Source organism: Cyclopterus lumpus, chromosome 21, assembly GCF_009769545.1.
Source record: "Cyclopterus lumpus isolate fCycLum1 chromosome 21, fCycLum1.pri, whole genome shotgun sequence".
NCBI classification, from domain to species: Eukaryota; Metazoa; Chordata; class Actinopteri; order Perciformes; family Cyclopteridae; genus Cyclopterus; species Cyclopterus lumpus.
Window position 1 is genome coordinate 18,864,888 of NC_046986.1, and position 11,702 is coordinate 18,876,589.

The 11,702-nt window shown below is 41.3% G+C and overlaps 1 protein-coding gene across 1 annotated transcript; it reads right to left on the reverse strand.

Annotated features, from left to right (window-relative positions):
- Positions 1-4,484: 4,484 nt before the first annotated feature.
- Positions 4,485-10,832, reverse strand: LOC117750346 (leucine-rich repeat-containing protein 3-like). The gene is made up of 2 exons (XM_034561519.1): positions 10,311-10,832; positions 4,485-8,737 (listed from the first exon to the last, which is right to left on the reverse strand). The coding sequence occupies exon 2, from the start codon at positions 8,523-8,525 to the stop codon at positions 7,749-7,751; it is 777 nt and encodes a 258-aa protein (XP_034417410.1). The 5' UTR covers positions 8,526-8,737; positions 10,311-10,832; the 3' UTR covers positions 4,485-7,748.
- Positions 10,833-11,702: the final 870 nt, after the last annotated feature.

Below are 11,702 nucleotides of genomic sequence, written 5' to 3' on the forward strand. Positions count from 1 at the left end.
GTGCCCAAATTTCCCTGCCTGCCCTCTTCCCAGCGCCGGGAGAATCGTGCCGAAGTGCCCCGAAGTGCTTCCAGACTCCTACACAGACACGCACACAAGCAGACGGGGAGAGAGAGAGGGGGAGAGAGTGGGAGAGAGATAGAGATAGAGAGAGAGACAGAGAGGGAAACGTGGGGGTGAAGCAAGAGAGCAGTTTGTTCACCGGAAATGAAGCTGCTGTTTAGAAATGAGCTTGCCTGGGTTCAACAGCACTCTGCTTTGATGTCTAGGAAAAATGACAGATATGCCGGGTTGAGACTCTCGCACGAGTTCTTTGTTAGCGCATCACGGCTCCTCTTCTTGGGCCTTCCTCATTCGCGTTTGTGAAGTTAAGCTCTGACTGCCACCTCTTTACAATACATTGTGATTCTTGAATCCATTAAATTAATCTGTAACATTTCCACCATTCCTCCGAGAATAGACGGGAGACGGCTCTGAATGAATCGTTCACTCCGCGGCCTCTCTTTCATGTGTGGGGCTGCTGAATAACAGTCAATAACTCTTCTCAATATTGCCTGACTTTGCACAGGCTAGTTCAGAATTCTTCACTTTGCTCTTTGAACACCGGCACAAAGTATGTTGGGATGACCTTAGACTCCTTAGAACAGTCAGGCTACATCTCAACTGAAAAGTGGCGCGGCTCTTTTCACAGTGCGTCCGCCTCCTATGTTTAAAAAAATAAAGAGAGAGAAAAGAACAATGAGTTTTTTCAGCTCTTCGAAAGGAAAGTAGCTATACGATCTGTGTACCTTCAAAGATATGTAATACCACGTACGGCTCGTAGATTACCGTGCACGGCAGCTTGAATCAAGTAAGACTCACAGGATCACTCATCTCGTCATGCATTTGTGTCCAATTCAGCAGCTACAGGCATGGTTTAGGTGTGTGTGTGATGCTTCTTTTTTTTCAAGATGCAGTACAGTTTTGCATTGTATTAATATAGAAATTATATTATGTATATGGTCCTTTTAACCCTATGGATATAGAGGTCCAAGATACTTCAAATGTGTTAAAATCATATCATTCTACACCGGTTGACAGCATCATTAATATATATGTGATGTTTGAGGGACATTTTAAATTCAGCCTGCTATTTGTTCATAGCTTTCAAAACGTAATAACATTTAGTGAGTTTGTTTCAAGTTTGCCTGCATAGCACGTGATTGCACCTCAATGTGACATTGTGGGTTGTTTGCCATTTAAAAGTTTAATAACATTTGTTATTAAAAAATATTGCACCACAAAATGAAACCTTTTAGATGAAATATGTCTAACCACCTGCAATATTCCCAAGTGTAATAAAATATCATGTTGGCCTGATGCATTGGTTCAACCCTTGATTTAAAAGAAATCAAGGAAACAAAATAAGTACTGCTGTATGAATACAAATGATCAGTAAAGGCCACAGAATGGATTGTAAAATCTATATTGAGCTTCTTCTTCTTCTCATTGAAGACCCGGATCATTGTTGGTCGCAAAACTCAAGGGCTTCCCAACGAGAAGGAATGCCTTGTCTTCCTCAGAATAATTATCAGGGTCTTCAATTAAAGTGTTAATGATATTTCAATGAGCAGATGGCGCAAAGGGCAAACAGCCAGGATGTACAAACAAAGGAAGGCATGCCAGTGGGTGACATTCCAACAAGTACGCCATTGTACATGTTAATCACCAGAAGAGAAGGATATATGTTGTTGTCAATGGAGGGAACAAGCAAGGATGGCGATGTATCATGCCAAGAAAATGATCAGAGAGAGAGAAAAAAAGAACAACATAGAAAAACCTAAATGGAATTAGCCTAGCATTGTCTATTCCCTGCACTGTGCAGAATTGGAGCGAGGTCAACACCCTGTGAGGCCATGGTGCTCTGTTCGAAAGTGATTGTCTCCTTCTGGTTTGGAGCTGGTTGCTCCCCCATGTCATTGAGTATTTCTTGATCTTGCTGGCGATATAGGGTATGCTTAAGAATGCGAGATCCACAGATGGACTAGTGGGGCATCCACAATTTAAATGTGTTCGTCCCGTGACGATCCTGCAATTAATGTTTGGCTTTTAATGAACCTTAACTATGAGTCTTTCAACAACCATAACCAAGTGTTTTAGTTGCCTAACTGCAAATGTGACCCTATAAGTGTAAACTCACACCAAGGTCTGAGACTAAGTCCATCCAACGCATCATTTTGAAAAAGGGTAAACAGTGGGGCCGAGAGACGAATACACGGCAACTTCCATTTTGACATAAGGGTCTACGCAGAGTCGTCAAATATGACAAAGCAGCACCTTTGAAATATGGCGTAGAATACTGAATTTGACTGATTTGCTATTTATCAGACCACAACTGAGACAAATAGTACCTCCCTCTGCGTCACTCCACACCACCGCGAGACTACTCTGCTGGGAGGAAAGTGGGCGCCAGCTTTGAAGATGGTAACTGAAATTAAGCCGGCGCAAAACCATAGCACCTCCGTCTCTGGCTAGCTAACTAGCCAGCTGAATCAAACACCAGATGGGAAGGTCCAGGCGGAGTGTAAACTCTGCACCAAAAAGAAAGCAGTAATATCTGGAACTCTTTTAGCTACAAATACTGAAAGTGAGTAGTTGTGAGTCTGATGCTTTGTGCGTGGGCTGATACGGTCATGTTAAATAAATAATAACCAGGCTCTTCAATGATGCTGTTTTCTTTCATTCTCTGTTGTCAAAATGCTGACATGGACATTAAAGGGTCATTTCGCCCCAGAATACGTGTTTAACTGCCTCTAGTTGTGTTGAGCCGTGACCTTTGACATCCATGTGCAGAGATGGAGAGAACAGCTTACAGTTTTACTGCTAATATTTCCTTAATTAATGATGCAGATGTTTGTGATGTTGTCATGAGGTGAAAATACACAACGTGTATTAGAGGCAACAAGAAAAGCACAACCATACAATTAAGAATTCAACCAGCCAAGAACCGAGAGATGTGAAACAGTTGAGTTCACTTGAGTTTAATAAGGTAACTTAAATCATGTGACGTATTTTGCCTCCTCGTCTGGTTTTTTTGAAGCGCTCTTAGTCTGGACTCTCCCCCGAGACCTGTTGCTATGGGAGACCCCAACCAGGACAACATAGCTCTTAGGATCACTGAGCCACTCAAATTCCTCCACCACGTTAAGGTGGCGGTTCACAGAGGAGAACATTCAGTAATTGAGTCCACTAAGCTAACAACTTGAGTCAAAATGGCCCTCCTCTGATGGGGAGCACCCCCTCCTCGGTCGAGCTCTGACTGCCGGTGCCGTGCTAACAGTGACCTGGAGCTGCAACCAGAATACACAGTTCTCTCACTGCTGAGAACACCCGAGCAGTGAAGAGTAAGAGTATAAAGTACATAAAAAATACAACTCACCATTAACCGCTGAATTATCGACATATTATGCAGAGAGGGCGCGTGAGAATCACCTGTAGCGGTGAAGCCGTATTTTAAGTAGGACTCCTGATATTGCCGAGTTATGGAGAGGAGCTCAACAAGGTCCTGAAGGACTGGCAGCCCAGCGTGCTTCCTGATAGTGAATGTAATAAAAAAAATTGAATACAAATTGAAATAAAAATATATTTATTTATTTAAAAAGAAAGTGCAACAAAAAACAACGGTAATGATCTATAAATACACATTCCTTGTGACATACTTGCATATATTCTATGAACTAATATGAACATCAATCCCATAATCCTATATCCGTCCAGCATGTCAAACATGGTGCACTGTAGGTTTGAATTTAAGTAATAAATTATGCATTTTAACATGCAAAATAAAATCGAAGTTTACATTGGTGCACTTGTATTAATTTAATTTCTGATGCTCTAAGGAGGTTTTATGACTGAACAAAGAAGTACAATATTGAGGTGTATGTATTGAGTATTTCTGTTTCCTGATACTTTACACTTCTACTCAACTACATTTCAGAGGCAAATATTGTACATTTTACTTTATATTGTAGGCTACCATATAAATTTCGGTAGACCTACTTAGTATAAATGATTAAGGATTATTATAGATACTTTAAACTATCCAGAAGTATATGCATTGTTAATTTCAGATGATATACTTATTGTATACACAAGTAACATTTTAAATGCAGGATCTTTACTTGTAGTGTTTCAATGTTGTGACATTATTTTACTCCTTTTCAGGGAGGAATAGTTCTTGGCATTGACATTTTGCATCAACAGGGAATGCAATTAAAGCTGATTTCAAATAATGTCATAGATCCGCTCCTTTTATTTCTGCAGTTTGTTGCAAATAAAATTCCTGAGATGTGGAGGTTGAAAAATATGAAAGACAGAAGGTCCAATTATTAAACTGTTTTGATGATGACAGCTGGCTTCCTTCAGACATGTTTTGTCCATCATCTATTTTGGAGCCTTAATACAAAATATGAGGAGACTGATTTTTTCTATTTTATTTTTATTTTCAATTGCTGGTAAGGTGTCCATTGAAATCCATGAAATAAAACAAACGCATAGAAACAAACTAATAGAAAATTGTGTGTTATTATCACAAACAAAATTATTGGAGCCCTTCCATTTCCATCACAGAAATACACAGCTCATAAAGTAATTATTCTACAGATGAAGAAGAAACATCCAACAAATACAAAGACACTCAAACACTTCGACATAGGTTTAGATAAAGACATATTTTTCAAAGAATAGCAACACAGATGGCATGTACATGCCTGTAGATTGTAGAAGTTGTGTACAGCACAAACATTGTTAAATGACACAGACACTGGGAGACACGGTAACAAATAGACCTGCAGTAGTACAAAAGAAGACTACTTTACTTTAAGCAAGTACAGTATGTAACACTAAAAACAAGTCTCTACCTAGAGTGGGTCAAGTATTAGTTACAAATAATTGTTCTATTTGAACCTGCTTGAACTAGATGAGTGGGAATCACCACATGAGGACAGTAAATTGTCAATCACAGAAAAGCATGTAACCTTAATTTTCTGTCATTGTCTTCTGGGACTCGTTGTTGTACTTTTTGGGGGGGTAAATTCACCCATCTGGGGAATTGGGGATCGACACCTTTATGACCGGGATCCCCAACCTACATAGAAAGTAACTAGGCATACCTTTGTAGGACAGGGAGATGACTTCCAGTTGTCCAACTTAGTGCACAGTGATATAGTGTAGGAGTCCCAGAGAGTAACTCATGAATTACCTTTGTGTCCAAACAACAGTGTGCAATCAAATCCATTTTAGTAATGGATATAAAGCTGTTTGTGTTGCGCCGCTGTAGTTGACAACTAACAGACATCATGTGGTGTTTGACACTTCCGAACATTGACATCCAACAAAAATACATTCAAACAGTCATTTTGGACCCCCAAAATAGCTCTGAAAAGTATCAGCACAAAGCTGCATTAATCAATGCATTTTATTGGAACATTCTTTGTGATTTGTACCTGTGCTGTAACAACTCATCGATGTAATAAAATATTTCAATCAAATGGTCAAAAAATGGTCAGATTAGAATGAAAGCCTCTTTGTTCGACAGCCCGTCATCCCGAAAACAAATTCCTCCGAAGGCCCAATGCTCCTAATAACAAACTCTCCAACAACAAGCAGACATGGCTTTTTATTATACAGAACTATGTTATCAGACCTTCAAGATATTATTTTCTCTTACCAAATGCATAACCAACCTCTTGTTACTCGCTGCCTTCATTGTTTGGGTTGGTTAGGTTTAGGGTAAGAATATCTGGGTAAGATCGAAGACATCGTTTTGCATAATAATGCAAAGAGTGTTTGTATTTTTGGAGCCTCAGGCCTTTGGAACAATGGGAGTTTGTTTTGGGCATAAAAAGGCTGTTGGACTGCTTTCCGTCCAATGGGCCATTTTCCTGATTAATAAGGTTTCCAAATAATGGATATTGATATTTTGGTTCAAAAGATAATAATACAAAAATAAAAATATTGTCACCATATATGTTTCTGGACGTGTTTCTCAAACAATTATGAAATTCACAACAGATTGCAACATCCAACCTTCCTCCCAGGGTACTGCAATTGTATCAGGTTATCACATTGAACCGAAAGGCTGTAATGCGAATGTGTTTACAGATAGTTCTCTCTCCATTCATTCACTTTTAACATAGGCGCACATGAACAGGGGTCGTTTGGGTCATTTCCGTGGCTTGTGCTGGCTTTACTCAACCAATCAACTTCTTTATGCACAGGTTCATATTAATGTTGTTGAGATTTTGCGAACCCCTGTGAACCCCTTCTATGCGCAGTGTTGAAAGTGTTCGCATGTGTTTTCTGCAGCCTAGTGTCAAAAAAATTACGTTGCCATATGAAAACTGCATTGTCAATTATCCTTTTTAGGTAACATACCTGTATTTGCTCCCGGATTATGTTTGGTTTTGACGTATCAGTTATATTTCTAATCAGAGAAGTCCACATAAGGATGACGGGATGGGCCTGATTGACACAAGACTTTTGCAAAGGAAACCACTGTTTGTGTCCCCTGTGAAACCATAACTAACACACTTATTTGAACCCACAAAAATATATTTTACTAAACCTAACCAAAGTAATGCCTGAACCTAAACGTAATTGAGAATGCAGTTTGGATACGCCGAAAGCACAATGAGCGGTTAAAACACTGTGACATTGATATACACCTATGTTGATATGAAATGTATTTTTGGTTCAGAAACATTTAGTTTCACTGTATCTGCAGATTAATGAAGAAACATACACAAAGCCAACACATTTTTTTCTGGCGACTGAGTTGATTTTCATTGATGCATTTAAAGGTTGTTCAGTCTCACTGCTCTGATCAAGCCACGTACCAGCAGCAGCAAGCGGCTGCTAACAGGTATTGTTCTCATAAATTGGTGGAGACTAAAACACAATTAAACAACTGTCCAAAAATAAGTTTACTTTGCCGTGTGCACCTTTTTTATACCTCTACATCATCACATATTACAATAAGTAGTATGTCACACTAAAAGACAATGCACCTCGAGCCTTCAATGCAGGAATATTGGCAGGTAATAAAGTAGCCCTGTACCAAAAACACACCAGAGCTGCTAACGTATGGCAACTTCTCCTAGTTTGAATAGATGTGTCTCTTGAACATGACACAATGCATTGTTTGCACAGAGTAACCTCATCTCCTCGGTCATTAGTTTCCTGGGTAAGGTTTGTTACAAATGCTTTATGTACACTGAATGCTAAGACCTTCCCTATTTTATATGTTAACCAAAGTCTCGTATAAAGGCCTTCACCTTGACCGGAAGAACATAAATCAATGGATACAAAGTAACTGGGAGACACAGTCGTGCTACTCATTCATCTCAGTCCAAACTCAATCACACTGTGGATCGACACCATAGTGGGATCATTTATCTCTCCGGTCTAGATCTATCATCTATTATGGAAATCTGAGTATTTTGTTTATTTTGTGCTCTCGCTGAGGCTCTGTCCGGTTCTAGAGCCAGATGTACTCCTATTTAATACCACTTAAATGTTTTTGGGAATAAATAAAGTACATATATTTATTTATGGGGCCCCGATAGATCAGAAATGACCCATTTTAGTCACCAAAAGACCTCAGAATAATGTGCTTAAACACTGGTGTTGCAACAGCTTTTTAGTCATTTAGTACATAACCATACTTTTACTCACATATTTACAGACACGCAAGCGCGCACACGGCCCTGCTAGAGAACAGTGCTGATGGTGTCAAAGTCCTTGCTGATCTGCGAGCTGCTCGGCAGTGACTTGAGGTACTCCAGGTGCCTTCTGGCGTCCTCCTGATTGTGTCTCACGTAGTAGATGACGTACGCGATCACCATGGTGAACCATCCAAACATGGTGACGAACATGGCTACGTCGGTGGTCTTGTGGTGAAAGTTGCAGAAGTTGATCCCTGAGTCTAGCACCTGGATTACCGGTTTGCCTGCATATTGCTCCTGCACTGCCGTGTGGCAGATCACCTCGTTCACCGTCTCGGGGTCCAGCCGCAGCTCCCTCAGGACCTCCTGCAGCGTGCACTCGCAGTGCCACGGGTTGTTCGAGAGGCTGATTTTTGCTCGCAGGCGCGCAAATGCCTCTTTGGGGACACTTTGAATGCGATTGTTTGACAGATCCAAAACAAGTAGGCTGTCAGAAACGCCCTGAAAGGCTCCGAGGTCCACAGTCTCGATGTCATTGTTGGACAGGTCCAGCTCCTGAAGGTAGTGCAGTTCTTTGAAGGCGTGGTTAGGGATGTGGGTGATGTGGTTGGATGCCAAAAGTAGGACAACGGTGTCTCGTGGAAGATCTGGTGGGATGCTCTCCAAGTTTCGAGACATACATTGGACCACAGCCATGCCACTCTTCTCTATACAGTGACAACTCGTGGGACAAGCCATCCCCGGTGCACTTGCAATGAATAATCCAAAGAGCAAGCCCCATAAGAGGCCAAAGCCATCAAAGATGGGGAATTTCCAGGGCATTTCAGGCCCCGCTAAATCCTAATTTGAGATACTTCTTCAAAATTGATTCGATAGAGTTTTATATAATCTTTTGGAATTGGTTTCAGAAGAGCTCATCCAAAAACCGAGCTGTTCGCTGAGCATCTTCCGGCAGGGAACCCTAATCTCAGGTTTATTGTGGCGACGTTGAAAGCCTCAGAGAGTTCGCAGTGGGCCACTGTCTGTGTTGTGCACTGAAAGAAACAAAGAGAATGGAGTTAATCCTGGACAGAAAAAAAGGTACAGTTCTTCAGTGCAGCAGAAGATGGCAATAGCTGCTATCAGTGTACATGACGAATCATCCAGACAGTGACTCCTAATGAGATCAGTCAGTTTCTAAGTGAGCTGGCAAATGCCTTTTGTCTTCCCAAATTGAACTGGGTAAATGCTATTCCCACAATGTTTACAAAATGTATAATGTGATTATTGTGAAACATCCATTTCACTGCTGCAAATCTCATAAACCAGGAGGCCAGCTCATGGGTCATCGCCAGCATTTGATCATCCAATTAGGGTAACGCAATTTTGCTCAGCATTGTCTTCTATGAAACATTACATGAAGTGATTCTCTGATGTCCGAGCACTTTGGTGCATATCAGTATCAATTTCATTATTCCAAAGCGGGACAAGGAAGAAAAAACAAAAGGAGTAATGAGGACAATCTTTGTTTGCACAGCCCCCTCGTGTCTCATGCACAGGCGCAGGATCCGAATCGTTGTGGGCTCTAAAATGACTCCACCTGTCCTGCAGGAAGAGGATCATCGCTTCAAGGCTGCACTCCCTCTGGTGGGCTAAACGGATCGCGCCATAAACCCCTCGCTGTGTTCGAGGTCATCCGCCCCACAGAGACGGTGTCTTCTTTCTCTTTATTTCAGTTTTTTCTTTTCTTTTTTCGTTTGACTTTGGCAAGGGTCTCGTAGCTTCAGGACACACACACACACACACACACATGCAAGAGTCTTAAATAAGCGCCTCATCAGTCCGATCTCAGCAGGGGGTGTGGACAAGATGTGGACATCTACACACACAGGGCAGCTAAAACACCCTGCACTGGTGTTGTGTCACCACCACATCATTAAGTGGAACAGTAACCTTTAGGCTACGTTAAGGTGTACACATGCGTACTGGAGACGTCTTAGCTGTCACTTGAACCTTTTTTTCTCTTTTCTTTTTTAACTAATATCCTCAAGGGACACATGGAATATTTTTCTTTGCACACTGATATGACCTCAACACAAGTGTCATATACAGTCTCATTATATTGGAGAGAAGGCTGACATCTGTAAGGCCAATATCTCCAAAACTAGACACACACCGTGTGTCTAGTTTTGTGTCACTGCATGTAAGAGGGGGAATGTGTATATTATATATTGGTATGAAAGGCCCCATTAAAATGAAATTAGATGGCCAATTTGGCTCTTCAATGGGCAACAGATGTTTTTTCCTCATTTTATTGCAAGGAAATACATCATTTCAGTGAAGCAACTAAACGTATCACAGCTTCACTCACAATTAAGTAGACTAGACATGTATCCACCCTAAATAAGAATATTAGGTGCGCATGAAGAGGAAATCATAGCCTCAGCAAATGTAATCCGGCTAATGACGCCTCAGTGCAGAGTAAGCAGTCTCGTGGCGTTTTGTAACATTGCGGATTTTAATGACATTAACATTAAAATAACCTTAAAATATTACATGGGCAATGCATGAATACACAGTGGTTATGACTTAATTAACAACTAGTTTTAGAGGCAAATTATTACTTACCGGGAAGGAGTTTTATCCTAATAGACTTCTTTTTTTAAATTTAAATATCCATATTCTGTCTATATATATAGGACCACTGTGGATACCTCGTCGATAGCGCAGCAGTAGTTTGCTCACATCGCATCTGTATCATAGTCGAAAGAGGGATGAAAATCTCTGAACATAAATATTTGATAAACTGTTCTTAAAACTGAGTTGTTAAAAAAAAATACAAAATAAAAAAGTCCGGCCAGCGACTATAAAGTTCCGAGGCGGCACGCGGGGAAGTTTGGAAAATCTCCCGAGTGAAATGATTCATATTTCCAAAACGTGGCTCCTCTCATCGAACACACAGCAGTCCCACTTGTTGGTGCTGATGATATTGATGCTCGGCGGTGGTGGTCAGCCGAGGAGGTCTCGAGGAGCATCACCGGTCCGAGGTATAGCTCCACTCTCTCCGAAGGCGCGCGCGCTCGGCGTCAGAAGGAGTCCCGGCTGCGCGTGGATTGGACCGCAGCTCTCCTCGTGCCTCCAGTCCCTCCGCCTGTCTGACTCTGACCGTCCAGTGTGCGTGTGTGCGCGCGTGTGTGTGTGTGTGTGTGTGTGTGTGTATCCTCCTCCTCCTCTGGCTGCGCTGCCACGCACCTTCTGCTCTGACCATCATTGACCTGTGAGGTCTTGGTTATTTGAATCACCCCAAGTGCGGAATCAAACAGACGGCATGTTAGGGGATTATAGCACAGCAGTGGATCAAGATGTCTGCGCTGTATTCTGGTGGTAATTGCCCCATTGAAACTGTGGAGGCTTATTTCCCTGCACTCACAAACTGCATGCAAAGTAGGCTGTATGTTTTTGGTTGGTCTTTTCTTACTTAAAGCTATACTTCTATGACTGAGCACCGTCTGCGTCGTCTAACGGCGAATGTGCACATTCTGCCAAACAAAGCCGTTTCATTATTATTAAAGAGATTGATATGGAACATTTTTTTCCAACATGTTGCTATACTTATTATAGAGTGTCAACAACACGAGTAGGATCATTTACATCAGTATGGATCCAATGTGACCTCGACAGATTGACTGTACATGACCGCACATGCAATTAAGCATTCAGCGTTTGTTTTTGTTTTTATTGTTTCATGTCATTAGTCAGACAAAGCTATTTCAAACTGTGCTCAGGCAACTTAAATTGCAGTTTTAAAATGATTTTTCTAAAGCGCACTGTAGCTAAATTGCTCGTGAAATGTACCGGTGTTACAATTAAGTGCAGGTTATAAAAAAAACAGTTTTATGTCAATCTTCCAGATAACCTTGAGAAGAACACACACAAAAGTCTGCAAATATGGGCTTTGAATAATGAGTTTACCCGACCACTTCATTTCTATTTGCTCTCCCCATCGGGATTCATATGTAG

What these genes read in the sequence shown, in the direction of transcription:
- LOC117750346 (XM_034561519.1), bottom strand. Translation starts at nt 8,525, where the DNA reads ATGCCCTGGAAATTCCCCATCTTTGATGGCTTTGGCCTCTTATGGGGC.